This window comes from Urocitellus parryii, chromosome 4 (genome assembly GCF_045843805.1).
Source record: "Urocitellus parryii isolate mUroPar1 chromosome 4, mUroPar1.hap1, whole genome shotgun sequence".
Classification (NCBI taxonomy): Eukaryota; Metazoa; Chordata; class Mammalia; order Rodentia; family Sciuridae; genus Urocitellus; species Urocitellus parryii.
In genome coordinates this window covers 19444337-19459789 of record NC_135534.1, presented here as the reverse complement: position 1 = coordinate 19459789, position 15453 = coordinate 19444337, and the positions used below count along the sequence as shown (strand labels likewise).

The following is a 15453-nucleotide window of genomic DNA, read 5'->3' as shown; positions in this document are numbered from 1 at the left end:
AGACCTCCTCAAAGGCTCCTTTCCAACGCTGCTCCTGGGGGCTTCCCTGGGGTTCAGGGACGGGTCAGCAATGGGACCCTCCTGGGGTGTGGTATACCAGCAGGGCAAGGCTCTTTCCCAGATGAGGGTCACAGGGCAGTGCTGCCGGCAGAGGCTGGTGCCTCCCTTGTTCCCTCACGTTCCTGAGGGCGCTCTGCAACAGCGGATTGGCGTCAGCCAGCTTGGTAACCCACAGGAGACTCAGACGCAGGAGGCCCAAGACTGTAGGGGAGAGGCTGGGCGCCCAGGACAGACTCCATGCTCAAGCCCTGCTCTGCAGCTGTCCCAGGCATCCCCAGGCAAGCAGCCACTGTCCCTGTCCTGTGGGACTCGAGCACCCACTTCCCCAGGCCTATGTGAGGCCTAGTGAGTTCACATGGCCGTCAGCAGGTGGATCCCCAGGGACGCCCCCGACTGACCTCCCAGGCAGAGCACAGTGTGCACCTGGGTCTCAGAGCACTTAACCAGGAATAGTCAGGAACCTGAGAGTTTACGCCAACATGAGTACTAAGTCAGTTGTGGTGACACTCACAGAGCAGTAAGGTCAGATTGCAGGGTCTAGTGGACACACTGGCAGTGCCCACAGGAAGAGCCTTCAATGCATCCAGCAAGGTTTTCTAGTGTAAAAGCTGCAGGCAGACAGACAGACCTAGTGGTGAATAACGCTTGCCCCACAAGCCGATCTGTTGACCCAGGGGGAATCAGATGGGATGGTAGCAACGGACATTGCTGACCAGTTTTGTCCTCTCCACCTGCACGTCCTCTGGGTCCCACTGTTTTATAATTCCATGGTTTACATTACCTTTGGTATCAAAGCAGATGGAGAAATGTGGGGTGTAAACGACAAAGGTAAAAACTGACATTCATAGGTGGGTATGTTCACCCTGGAAAGTCCTTGAAAAACTTCTATAAATCATGAAGTCATTGAATTCAGTTAGTAATAGATTAATGGGTAATCCCAGGGACTTGGGATGCTGAGGCAGGAGGGTCACAAGTTCAAGGCCAGCCTGGGGCAACAGTGAAACCTAGGTTTTTTTTTTTTTTTTTTTTTTTTTTAAAAAAAAAGACTGTGGCTCATTGGTAGAGTACCCCTGGGGTCAATTCCCCAATTCCCAGCATTAAAAGAAAAAGAAGATATACTCAAGTTATGAAATATTTGTGTTCATGAATTTCTACTTTATATTTAATCACCAAATAATCTGTAGATGGAACAGAACATTTCAATCCAATAGTAGAAAAGCCAGATAGAAATTCATTTGACTCAGTCCCCTTCCTAATCCATAAAAACAAAAGTAGCATATCAATATTTACATCTTTTCTGAAAAAGCAAACTGGTGAAAATACATTTGAAATATATGAAGAATAGTTTATATAAATCTCTCTTCTGATCCATGGAGAGGATCAACAGCTCAAAGCATTGAAATGAGCAAAGAATTTGAGCAGGTCCAAATTCCTGGTCTGGCCTTTTTTTTTTGGGGGGGGGTACTGGGGATTGAACCCAGGGGCCTTAACCTCTGAGCCACATCCCAAGCCCTTTTTAATATCTTATTTAGAGACAGGGTCTTGCTGTGTTGCTTGCAGTCTCACTAAGCTGCTGAGGCTGGCTTTGAACTTGTGATCCTTCTGCCTCAGCCTCTGGAGCGGTTGGGATGACTGGTGTGCTCCAGGGTGTGCAGCTGGTCTATGGCTTTTGATGCACGAGACCACCAGTGACAATGTGTTAACCAAGGACCACTGTGATGTGCTGTGCTTGTTGTGCCCAGCTGACCTGTCCTGCATGCCTGACTGAGCTCGCTTCCCACTGGTGCAAGAGCAAACAAGCGACATCTGCTGAGGGATACCACCTTCCTTAAACCCTGGCATCATCAGACACAGCCTTGCTCAAACAGCAGAACTGGAGGCAGCCTGGAGCCCATCAGCAGCAGGTGGGCTGGCTCAAGGATGCACCCTGCCATCAGCACAGGCCTCAGTGAGGCTGGCACCCACACAGGTGCAGAGGATCAGGGCAAGACGACACCTCATGGGGGTGGGGGGACGGGAGAGACAGCTGCCCTCTCAGTGAGCAATGAGGGGTACCCCTGCTTAGACATCACGATAGTGGAGGCCCAGAGGCCAGCTCACCCAGACAACCAGGACCACTTCACCATTGCCAACTACAAGAGAAAACAGCTGTAGAAGGACGTCAGAGACCAGCCAAGGTCAAGCCCTGGATGGCTCAGAACAGAAGCCAGCAGGGAACCAGCATATTGGCGCCTTCCTTGGGGAAGGCAGCAAAGGTCCACTGTGGTGCGGTAGAGGAGAAGTATGTATTTATCAGTTAAAAAGGTCACATCATAACTGTAGATCAAAATTCCCAAGTTTCCCCCCTCCCTCTCATTCAATGTGAGAACCCCCTGAGGCCTGGGTGTTGGAAAACAAAACGCTCTCAACTGCTGGGTTGAGCGGCTAAGCTAGGAAGGAAGGCTGCTTGAGACTGGGCTTCAGTTCTCCTAAACACTTCCATGTTCAGGCTCCGGAGCTGCGGCACATGCCCCAAGTTCAGGGCTGAAGGGACCCAGCACTGAACCTCAGCGGAGGGCATCAGTGCCCGGGGTCAACATCAGGGAGAGATGAAGTTCCCAGGCAGAGCCCAGGGAGGGAAGCACACAGAACAGGGCACTTCATCTTCCCATGGCCTTTCATAGGGGATTCAGACATCTCCATGAGCCCTAGGGAAGTTCATCAACATGGAGTGTTATTGTTCTCACTGCCAGTGCCAAAGCTCAGGTAGCGCTCAGGAAGATTTCATGCCACACCTGATCAAGATGCTCCATCCCTCCAGGGTATGGGAGTGTGCTCCCTTAAACCCGGAGAGGAGAGGCTGCCACCAGGGCTCAGAACCCACCGGAGGCCTCAGAGCCCTTTTCTCCCTGAAGCCCTCAGCCTGGAGGGCCTGGGGAGCAGGGAGGACGCCATTCCAGTCCCCACAGATCTGCAGGTGGGAGGGACAGAACAAGGTCAGCTGCCCGCAGGAGGCCTCCCAGAGCTCAGCCGCCCTGCGGCCCAGCTTTGCTTATAGAACCAGTGGAGACGATGGGGCTTGATGCCCGCAGTCCCAGCCTTGAACACTTGCAACCTGTGACCCAGGGGAGCGCTCACCTGCCTGCAGCTTATCATAGACCAGCCCCCAGCAATAAATGACTTTTCCACCTCCAGGGGTCCAGGTGACCTGTCACTAGCGGGTCAATGCCTTGCCCTACCTTCACTTTAGGACTCAAACCTGGGAGGGGACCCGCCCAAGTGCCTTAAATACACATCTAAAGAGGACTGTGCAGAAACCCGGGTGTCTACTCTGCTCTCCACGGGGTCTTAGGGCCTGGGTATCCTGGAGAGAACTAGGGCAGGCTTCAAGCCATAAAGCAGGCTCTCAGCAGTGATGGAGAAGGCACTCACCGACAGCTCACCTCGGGGGATCAGGGCCAACTCTCTGGCAGGCAAGCCTGGAGGAAAAAGGCGAAGCCACGCCCACGCGGGGGGTCCTTCTCTGCATGCCTCGCTGCTCATTGGCTGCACGTGCTCAAATGGCCAGCCCAGAGGAAAGGGGCTGCTTCCTGCACCTCCTGCTGGTGGGGAGCTTTGGTTCATCTGGCTCATCTGCTTCACCTGCTCAGCACCACGGGGGCGGGCGGAGCGCATGGGCAGGTGCACGTGTGTTGGATGTCCTTATTTCCACAACCTGGAACCTGCGCTTGGCTTTCAGCAGTGATGGAGAAAGGGGTGGGAACAGAGGAGAAAGCACTGACTGGACAGTTCACCTCTGGGATCAGGGCACTTGGGTATTTAAAAAAAAATTATTATAAAAAAATTAAGTGTAGTCATAATGTATAGGGTCTGATGTGAGGTTATATATATTCATTGTGGAATGATTGAATCAAGATAATTCATATATTGGGCACCTCCAGTGCTTATTGTTTGTGCTGACAGACACGGCAATTTTGGAATGCGCGGTACATTATTATTACCTATGGTCATCGCAGGTCTCTGTTGTGCAGATCTGTATCTGAAGATCCCTTTCCTTTTTTCCCCACCCTGTGGCCTCAGGTAACCCTACCCTTCTGCTCTCTGCTGCTGTGGGCTCAACTGAGAGATGCTGTGTAGGTGTGACCATGACCAACCTTTTTTTTAGGCCTGGCTTATTTCATTTAGGTAATGTCTTCCAATTCATCCCTGTTGCTGCAAATAGCAGGATTTCCTTCTTTTTGAAGGCTAAATACTATTCCATTATGTACGTATGTGTGTCTGTCTGCCTGTCTATCTATGTATCTTTCTATCTGTCTATATATCTATCTCACACTTCTCTATGCATTCCTCCATGATGGACACTTAGGTTATTTCTGTATCTTGGCTGTTGTGGATAGTGCTATTGTGGACCTTGGATTGCAGCTGTCTCTCAGACAAACTGATTTTGTAGAGACAGAATTCAGGAAAGTGGTTGCCTGGGGTTGAGGGGAGGGGAAAGCAGAGATGGTGTTTAATGGGGACAGAGTTTCAGTTTTGCACCATGAAAAAGTTCTACAAATGGATTCCACACAAGATGAATACAGTTCACACTACTCACATAAACACTTAAAAGCAGATAAGATGGTGAATTTTGTGTTGTGTGTTTTATCAAAATTAAAAATAGAAAAGGATTTTATGCTCATTGTAGAAGAAGTTGGAGAAGGTAGAAAGAAATACACTTATAACTTCATCACCCTGATATTAACCTTTTAACATATTTAGACAAACTGATTGCTGAATAAATGCAAAGGGTAGTCTTTTATTTCATATTGACTTTGTAGATGTACCACAATTCATCCTACATCAAATAAATTGCCTGTGTGTTCTTGTCAGGGTGGATTTCTAGAGAAAGGACTTTCAGGTGGGAGGATAAAAGGGTCCTGTATCTTTCTAGGTATTTCCCTACAGGGACCAGCCATTGTGTATCCACAGTAGCCACATCTGACAGTGTGTGTTTCCTCTAAGACCCACCAATAGCCGTTTCCTCCTCTATCTTATAATTAAGAGATGGGACCTCTGTGAATTTTTAATTTGCATTTCAAGGAGCTCCAGCTTCTTTGAAGGTTGAGGGCCATGGCATTTCTTTGCAAGGAAAAGAAAGAAGGAGCCAAGAGAGCGGCTACTCCCCCTACTCTATTTCATTCATTCATTAATTTCTCTATTCCATTTCAGTATTTCCTCAACATTTAGAAGCTCCTTATAAATTAGTCATTGAAGTACACTTTTCAGCTTGTCATTTGTCCTTTTTATTTTGCCTAATGTATTTTTTAAAAAAATACAAATGCTTTAAAAAACTTTCATAATTTATCTTTTCTCTAATTGCTTTTGAACTTAGAATCTTTGTTAAGGATGTTTTCTCCAGTGACGGGTTGTAGAGACACTGAGCTGTTTTCTTCTAGTGATTCCATGGTTTACTGCTCATTTATTCATTCCAGTCTCTGATCCATTTGGAAATTGTTCTGTGGGGTGGTGTGAGAACAGACCTGCGTGTCACGTCACTTATTAAAAATCCATTCCACCATCTGACAGAAACGCCCTCTTTGTCAGACTTGCATGGGATTTAATCCTGCGTCTGGGCGCCTAGTCTGTGCGTTTGCTCAGTCTGTGCATCTGTCATACTCTGTTGTAAGGATGAAGTTTTATGGAGTACCCTGATGTCTGGAGGTTTTCCCTCCTCCTTCCTCTTCTTTCCCAGGATTTTCCTGGATATTCATGTTTATTTGTCAAGTTGCCTTCTATAACATGCATCTCCAGCTCCAGGGTTTGTGCTGGAGAGAAGTGACCCACCTTGTGCTCAGTCTTCCAAGCAGGTGTGTGACTGTCTTTCCTTAAGGGGTAAGTCTACTTTTAGGTCTTATGAGAATGTACTTTGGGGTTTTTCTCATTTAAGTTTTGATTATTGTGAAGCTTAAAGTAGGCATTTTCTTTTTGCTGTAGTAAGGGGTCTTTTCCATTGTTTATTCTCATTTTCATTTTGAAGTCTGTTGATTATTTTGAAGTCTGTTGATTTTTGCGTGCTTGGCTGATCACCTGCTGTGTTGTTACCCAATTCTCTTTTTGTCAGTAGTGGCTTTTCTATGGAGTCTTTTGGGTTTTCCAAATCTGTAATCAAATCATCTGTGATTGCAGTTCTACCTGTTTCTTTCCAGTTCTTATGCCTTTCTCTACTGGCTTTCTGATTGCCAATTTAAAGTCATTACTTAAACATGAAGTTGCTGCTTACCATTGCTAACAATCTCTGCTGCCTCCTCTGGGTGTGGAGCAGGAGCGGGTGGGACGGTGGTGTCTGGTTCATGACGCCCAGTGTCTGTGATGGGCGGCTTCACTGGTGTTCTCCTGCAGAAGTGGTCACTTAAGTGGCCTGTGTTCTTCCCGGCCTCCTGTCCTGGGGTGTGAGATCTCTCTGGCAGCGGGAGAGGTGTCATGTGCTCTGGCAACCCTCTGCTGGCTGGGGTCCTGCAGGAATCTACACCAGGATCAGGAGTTTGCTGCCCACCCTACCTCCTCTCTGCAGGAGCTGCAGCCTCTGGGCCAAGATTCCCCAGAGTCCCTTCCTCCAGAGCTCTTGCACTGCTGTGCTAGGGACCCTGAGCTCCTGTGCCCTGCAGGCTCCTTGGGTCACTCCTCAAGTCCACAGAAAGCCTTTATTGATCCATGCTTCTGTGTCACCTCAAGAGCCTGGTGGATACCACCTGCACCTTGACATGCTCTGCACCAATGAGAGTTGATCCTGGCTGTCCAGCTCTACGCACTGTGGACATGGGAACCCCTTTACCTGCCAACATGTCCGTAACTCAATGCCAAATAGGGGAGGGTGGTGCCGAAGCTGCTGGGCTGCACTGAGCTGGGAGAACTGAGTCTCCTGGGGAGCAGGGGGAATATCACCCTGGGAGACGACATTTCCTTCCGAGGGTCTATTTAGTGCCTGCTTTTTGCCTAGACAAATGTCACAGCACTTCCTCCTGCATTTTGCTTTGGGCCTTACACTTTTGTCTTTCGTCCACACTGAGCTGATTTCTCTACAAGGTGTGAATTGAGGGTCTCGTTCTTGTTTTTTTTGTTGTTGTTGTTTCCCCAGCGCGTTTCTTGAAGACGCTGCCCCTGCCCCACTCTGTTCTCGACTTCTTTGAGACCTGGCTGTGCACTGTGGCTCTGGGGCCTCTCTTCTGTTCCATCCGTCCTCGGGTCTGGTCCTTTGACTACCACTGCTTTGCGGTGCTCTGAGGCCAGTTACGGGCTGTCTCGGCTTCCTTCCTTCTCCTCAGGAGGGCTTTGGCTGTTCCCCTATGAATTATAGGATTTTTTTTCCTATTTCTACGAAAAATGCCATTGAACTTTGATAGGATTGCTATCTTTTGAATAAATGCTGTATTTTCGGTTATTCAATTTTTTTGCCTTTTTAAAATTTGCTGGGCAGCGTTCTGGTTACAGACCTAGAGGTGGAATTCCAGTAATAACGGAAGAGCTGGGCTGGGCAAGAGATGTCCAGGGGGGCACCCACAAGAGCCACAGCTCTTGAGCTTGGCACCAGTCCCCTGTGCCTGGTAAGCTGATCTTCTCATCACCAAACCATATTCTCTTTACAACCTCAGATTTTGCAGGAATTAAATCACATACTATGCCCTGAGTGTGGCAGGCACTTGTGGACACAGCTCCTGTGGTGACAGTCTCCATCACTCCATCCTCCTGGGATTCGCTGATGGCAGGGTGCACTTCTGATGCTCCCTCGTCAGCACTGTCCTCCGGCTTTCCCCCCAACCTCCACCTGGGGAAGGGCCTGTTGGTGCAGATGTGTTAATGTGCCCAGGGTAGGAACAGGCACTCCAGGATCAGTGAAGGGAGCTGGGAGAACACGTTCCTTCCTAGTGGTCCAGCTGCTCTTATATCCTGTCACCTGTCACCCTGGCAGTGGTGGGAAGGGGGAGTCCTTGCTGTGTGGTAGTAGAAGCAAATGTGACTGCATTTTGTTTTATGACTTCATCCTGTAAAACAACCATGCCAAGTAGAAGGGTCATGACTGGGGCAAGATGTTCTCTTCCTTTTGCTATAGAAACCTTTAAGAACACGGGACTACCTAATGGGGCATTGTTTCTGTAACTAGGGTAACGGGGCTCTGTTTCTGTAACTGGGGTGACTGGGCTAACTGTGATTGGTTAGGCTTCCCTCTGCTTGACTGCACTCTCCCACTTCTGTAACCTGGCTTGCTTGCATTGGCTGGATCCCCGAACATCCCTTTTTCGGTTTTCAGGCTTATAAGGAGCACCCTTGCAATTGTTCCAGGCTAATCAGGGGAACAGCTTTATGTTCTGGTCAGCTGCCACCGGTGTGCTTCAATAAAGGCTTGATTCCATTACACGTGAGTGGTCTGGAAGTCAGTTTATGAAACCCCAGGACGAAGCTTTAACTATAACAGCTGTTCTCCACTTAAGTGGGAGATTCTACAACTTTCCCAGTCTTCCTCTTTCATGATTTTCAGCTCCCCCCCCCCCCGCTTTATTGTGATAAAATATGCAGAACATAAAACTGAGCATTTTTTCAGTACTAGGGATTGAACCCAGGGTGCTCTAACACTAGCTACATCCTTTTCTTCTGTTGTTATTGAGATAGGGTCTTGCCAAGTTGCTGAGGCTGGCTTTGAACTCAGGATCCTCCTGTCTCAGCTTCCTGAGTTGCTGGGATTACAGGTGTGCAACACTGTGCCCAGCTAAAACCCACCATTTTAAAGTGTGCAGTTCTGTGGCTTGCAGGCTAGACTAACAGTGAAGATAACTTGCAGAATAATGTACATAGCGTGATATTGGTAATGTATTAAAAGCTCAGTGCTGTCACTGACGGACACAGCTGAGCACACAAATGGTGTTGGAAGGCTGTCTACTAATCTCATGACAGGGTTGCCTGTGGGGCTTAGGGACAGGGGAATGGCACAGGCTTGGTTTGCCTTTGCCTGTAGTGTTAGGTAGAAGGAGTGGGTGATTGTATAAAAATGTGGTTTTAGATGCCTTTGTCAAGAGAGTGAAGAAAACAGTCCCTTAGACCCCTAGTAGGACTCTCAGAAGGGCAGTCAAGCTGGCCCAGCCTCTCTAGTACCTCAATGTGGCCATCATCTTCCCAAGTCAACCTGCAGAGGCGGCCACAGTGTCTCCAACCCCTGCTCCTGCTTGACATTAACCTGTGGCAAATTCCATCTCAGGATGGTGATGGTGAGACCAGCCAATCCCAGCCAGGATCAGCCCCTGTGGTAGGGCCCACTCTCATTCAGCAGTGAGCACTCAGGCAGCCTCACCTGCTGGGATGGTTGACGTGCCATAGTAGATAGCTGCGGCTGCCCTGACAGTTTCCTCCCTGCCCATTTGTCCCCGTCTTTTGCCACCATGGGGATGTACTCGTGGCTTGCCAGCACCCGCCTGAGGTTGTTATTACATCTCTCTGAAGGTCTGTCTGGCCCAGATCTTCTTCTTCCACTTCTTTGCAATTACTGAGATCACCTTGCTTGTGGTGATGGCTTATGACAGCTACGTGGCCATCTGCAAGCCTCTTCATTACATGAACATTATGATTGTCAACTGCGTCACATGCTGGTGGCTGGTTCCTGGCTGGGGGGCTTCATCCACTCCATGATGCAAGTTCCCATCACTATCCCACTGCCCTTCTGTGACCTCCACCCCTTTTTCAAGCTAGCCTGCAAGGACACCTTTGTGGAGGGGTTTATTGTGTTGCCAACAGTGGATTAATCTCCATCTTCTCCCTCACCATCTTAGTGTCATCCTACATTGTCATCCTGTTCACCCTGAGGACCGCTCTGCAGAGGGGAGGCACAAAGCCCCGTCCACCTGCGCCTCTCACATCATGGTGGTCATCTTTGTTTTTGGACCTGCCATCTTCATGCGGCCCTCGTCCACCTTCACTGAGGACAAACTGGTGGCCGTGTTCTACATGGTCATCACCCCCATGCTGAACCCCATCATCTACACACTCAGAAATGCAGAGGTGAAAATCACCATGAGGAAGCTGTGGGCCAGAAAGGAGAACCCAGGGATGGGAACACAATAGAAAGATGTGTGCCTGATTATTATGTGTTTAAAATGCATTTTTAGTGGGGTATTTTAGAATGGCAGTAACAAATATCCGAATTAATGTTACTACAGCTTTGATTCTCCTTGGTTACCAGGATACCCTGGTGTAACATTTGAGGAGTAGAGGTGAGGAATTCTTCCTGAATCTTATGGAACATGGTTGGCTCCATGATATCCAATAATATAATGGGTTTGGATAATTGGAAGGCTCAAACCAAGGCAAATGCAAAGTGGAGAATTCTACAAATGTCTTGTAGGTTAAAATCACTTCCTCACTTTCTTCCTCCCTCTGAAGTAATTTATATGTTTATGAGGGCACAATGTGATGTTTAATACATGTAGGAAATGGGTAATGATCAGATCAGATCACATATCAATCACCTAATACAGTTATCATGTGTTTGTGTTGGGAACATTCAAAATTCTCTCCGCAAATTATTATGAAATATTAATTAATTACCATCACCCATAGTTATTCCACTATGCTATCCCAAAGTACTGTCTACTGGCATCCCTTTACAGAGGACTTTTTGATAAATGTTTTGTAAATTGAAATCACTTATCCTTCCTTCCTCTTTTTCTCCCTTCTGTTTTTCCCTATATCAAATGTTTATGTGTTGTTGAATTCAGTTTGCTGCTATTTTGTTGAAAAAATTTTTTTTGGTAATACCGGAGATTGAATTGGGGACCTTACATATGTTAAAGCAAGTGCTCACTGTCACAAGCTGTCCGTGGGCTATATTTGAACTGTTGCACATAGTAGCCTCCTGAGGGCATAAGGCTGGCATTGGGAACTCCCTGTGGTACCCCTCACAGGGATTGACCACCTGATGCAGGTGAACTTCCCCGTCAACCTCTGTGGAAGATTCCACACAGCACCTGAGATGGGTGTGACTGCCAAGATGTCCATCAACCTGCTGACTGCAAGAAATCATGAAGCAAGACTCTGCCCTAGAAACCTTATCCCTGCCTTTGATGGACCCCCTTAAGTAAACCACCAGAAACTTTTTGTCTTTGTCTAGTTCCAGGACCCATGTGGACTAGATCTAACAGGGGCTTCATTTTCTGTAAACACTTCTGAGTGTTTGTGCTTTGTTATTTACTAATTATTTGAGATGATAAGGCTTAAGGTGGCTTGGATTATCCAGGCAGGAAGAAAGACCCCTTAATGAGATGCTGGCCATTGTCCCTCTGATACTTTACCACCAAGCTATATCCCCAACCCTAAATTAAATGTAGTTTATTTACCTCATCATGTTTTAAAATTTTTCTTATATGGCTAATGAAGAAGTCAATCAAAAACTTACTGGGGAAAAGGAAGAACAGTGGAAGGAATCTGACCTAACTCTCCTGTGTGCACATATGAATATACTACAGTGAATCTCACCATCATGTACATCCACGAGACAAAAACTATAAGTAGCCAAGAGATCAGTAGAGTAGAAGAAAGGAAATAGGGGGAGGGAAGAGAGGAGGGATAGCAAGATTTCTGGGACAAAATTAGAGTGAATTATATTTCATGCTTTCATAATTATGTTAACATAAATCCTAATGCTATATATATAACTAAAAAAACCCTCACTCTGTTGAAGTCTCTCTCTCTCTCTCTCTCTCTCTCTCTCTCTCTCATTCTTTCTTTTCCCTCCCTCCCTCCCTCCCTTTCTTTATTTCTTTCTTGCAGTACCAAGGACCAAACCCAAGGTCTCATGTAGGTCAGGAAAGACCTAACTCTATCCCTGAGCTATGTCTCTGGTCTCTATGAAAAGTTTTTGAATGTGTGCTTGTCAGGAATATCGGTCAGTAGTTTTCCTTTTCTATTGACTCGTTGTCTGGATTTGATATAAGGGTGATGCTGGTCTTGGAGAAGGAATCTAAAGAGTTCCCTTCTTTTCAATAGTTTTGAATAGTCAGAGTAGAGTTACTCTTTAGGAGAGTAAATTCACCATAGAAAATGAGTCCAAAAATCATAAGTTAGTATAAGATTTCTATTCAAAGATATTTAAAGGAGTATTACTTATAGTACTAAAAATTAGAAGCAACTGAAAATGGTAAGGTATATTCAGTACATCCCTAAGAGGAAACACTTTACAAGTGACTAAAAGGACATTTTTATAGGCAGACACCAGATAAGGTAACTCTAGAATTAATCTCCTTCTACTCATTTTGCCCCTTGAGTTAGGACTAGCATCATTAAAATACAAGGCTAGTACCAAGGCTCAGCCTCTATTTATCATCTAGTTTCATTGTCCTGGTCCACAGCCTCTTCATAGCCTTCTTCACCTCAGCATTCCTCAGGGAGTAGATGACAGGGTTGAGGAGTGGGGTCACCACTGTGTAGAACACGGCTACCATCTTGTCTGCAGGCAGAGTGGTCGAAGGCCTCAGATAGATGAAGACACAGGGTACAAAGAACAACATGACCACGGTGATGTGGGACCCACAGGTGGAGAGGGCTTTGCGCCTCCCCTCAGAGCTCCGAGTCCTCAGATGAAGCAGGATGACCGCATAGGACACCAAGAGGACCACAAAGCTGACCACAGACAGGGTCCCCCCATTAGCAACAATTAGCAGACCAATGAGGAGAGTGTCTGAGCAGGCCAGTTGGAGCAAGGGGAGCACATCACAGAAATAGTGGTCAATCACATTGGGGCCACAGAAGGGCAGCTGGAATACAAGGAGGATCTGGGAAAGGGAATGCAGAAATGCTCCCACCCATAACATTCCCACCAGGACCATGCACACCTGCCAATTTATGATGGTGGTGTAGTTGAGGGGCTTGCAGATGGCCACATAGCGGTCATAGGCCATCACAGTGAGCAGGAAAATCTCAGTGCCTGCAAAGAAGTGCATGAAGAAAAATTGTGCCAAGCAGCCCCACAGAGGTATGGTTTTCCTAACAGTCAGCAGATCTGAGAGGAGTTTTGGGACTATAGTGGAGGAGTAGCAGATCTCCACGAAGGACAGGTAGCTGAGGAAGAAGTACATGGGGGATCCCAGACTTCTGCTGGTCACGACAGTGAGCACAATGAGGGAATTCCCCAGGATAATCGCCAAGTACAAGAGCAGAAAAATCACAAAGCAAACTCTTTGCACATCCTGATTAGGAGACAGTCCCAGAAAAATGAATTCAGTCACATTGTATGTATTGGCCATGAGGTCACCACCAACAGGCAGCTATTTGGGTCTTGTGACCTGAAATGATAGAAAACAAAAGACTTCTTCATGAACTGGGTGAGTTACATAGACACTTGCCTGTCTGAGATCTTATGAACTAGATATTGAAAGATAAGTCCTCTGTATAGAAGAAGGGAAGAGCATTCCAAGAATGGAGAGAGAAACTGTAGACGCATTATGTGTGGCTGGATTAAAATGACAACAGCAAATCAAACTGTTCAAAGAGGCTGGTGCTAGTGTAAGAGGGTCTGTTACAAATTTTGGGATTTATTCTGCAGAAAATAAAAAGTCATGAAGAACATTTGTCAAGTGGAAAATAAAATCATTTTGTATGCAGAAGTTGGACTAGTGGAAACAGAGCAGAGGAGGGGCAACCTAGTAAAAATACAGCATATCTCCTGATTGGACAATGTGGGCACACAGGACAGTGTGGCTGGGTCTCTGTAGTACATCTTTCTATTGCCTTGGATAATTGTATTACCTGTCACTGCAGCTTTCTTGCATTACACTTATATTTACCTGCTTTGTAAAACGGGTTTCCAAAACACTGTTTTCACCCTGTCCACATGCCCTTCAGAGTCTTCAGAAGAGATGTCCCTGGACTCAGTGCCCCGAAGAGGACCACAAAGCTTTGTCTGAATCCTTATTTCTATTCCCCATCCTATTTCTTAGCTTCTAAACATGTCTCTGTGTGACCTTATTGCTTTCTAAGGATCCATTCAATCCATGCATGATTCTCTTCAAGGGCACTTTTCATTTCCTCCAACCATTATGTATCCAATGCCACCAAAATTTCTACACCCTTCCCCAGGGCCCACTCAATTTCTGACTTATCCCTCTCTACCTCCTATTCCCCCAACACCTTGTCATCACCGAGATTCTCCACTGACTGCTATGCAGGTAGTCCTGCTCCTTTCTGGACTGTGTCTGAGATAGCTGAGGTCAACATCTATGAACTGTGTTCTCACATAATGAGAGTCCAGAGCACCTGAGACAGGGAGCCCGAGGACTTACCCTCCTGGCACAAATCTTCCTTTCTCCAGTGATGGAGACAGGCTGAGGTGGTTAAGCACCATCAGGATCCAGAAGAAACTCACAGAGAGAACTTACAACACAGAAACAAACAGAAGGCAAGGTTCATAGTAAGTTCTTAGATCCCTGGGCTATTCTACCAAGCCATTCATGGGAGATAGCTGATGTCTGCTAACAGTCTGGTCTCCTGGGGTCATATGCATGTGTTTTTCTGATAGTATCTATGTGATATCTTGAAAGCTATTCTCTTCTTTCCTTCCTAGACTAACTTCTCAGGTGTTCTACAGAGAACTAAGAACCCTGCATCTCAGCCTTAATTTCATGCTGTTTAAAATGAACACCTAGGGGGAAGACATTCTCCCTTCCTCCTGTCCTCCCTTCCTTAGTTCCTTTGTCCACCCTCCCTTCCTCTCCTATGTGGGATTGAACTAAGGGCTCGGCACATGCCAGGTAAGGATTCTAACACTGACCTATACCCTCAGTCTTTTATTTTTTATTTTGAGACCTGATCTCCCTATATTTCCTAGAGAGATGTACAACTAGGGATCCTCCTGATTGAGATTCAGGCTAGCACCACTGCATCCACCTAGAGAGTTATTTAACCTCTTCCCTGCTCAAGGCTCAACTAACATGCAGATCTTACCTACTTCAGAGAGAGACATCATGACTCCCTCTCCCTGGTCCATCCCAGTTAAGTTATTTTCCCTTCCTCTGTGCTGCCTTGGATCAAAGGGCTTCACACTGGATTATATTGTTTGCGAGGCCACCTACCTACTGCAGTGCGGGCCTCCTAAGGGAGAGACTGCATCTTCTCACCATGCCATCTCCACCAGGTGCTTACTTCTGTGACCACTAACTGATAGCACTCAGTGAGTGCCAGGGGTTGAGTGACCGTGGATGGGTGTCCTGCATGGCCTTCTAAGCACAGTATTTGCTATATCATAGTTTTCCAGTAGATCTTGAAAGAACAAAGGGCTCCGAGGACCAAGACCATATCTTCTCCGTTCCCGAAGCTACCTTCAACACTCACACAAGAAAACTTTGTAAAACATCATATGCCTCAGGGACCCCATTCCTGTGCTTTAAGGGGGAAATC

The 15453-nt window shown here is 46.9% G+C and overlaps 1 protein-coding gene and 1 pseudogene across 1 annotated transcript; one reads left to right on the top strand and one right to left on the bottom strand.

Annotated features, from left to right (window-relative positions):
* Window positions 1-3454: 3454 nt before the first annotated feature.
* On the top strand, window positions 3455-10128 carry LOC113175058 (olfactory receptor 4B1-like; annotated as a pseudogene).
* Window positions 10129-12374: 2246 nt separating this feature from the next.
* Window positions 12375-13304, bottom strand: LOC144254383 (olfactory receptor 4X2-like). Its single transcript, XM_077797512.1, has one exon. The coding sequence runs from the start codon at window positions 13302-13304 to the stop codon at window positions 12375-12377; it is 930 nt and encodes a 309-aa protein (XP_077653638.1).
* Between the last annotated feature and the right edge of the window lie 2149 nt (window positions 13305-15453).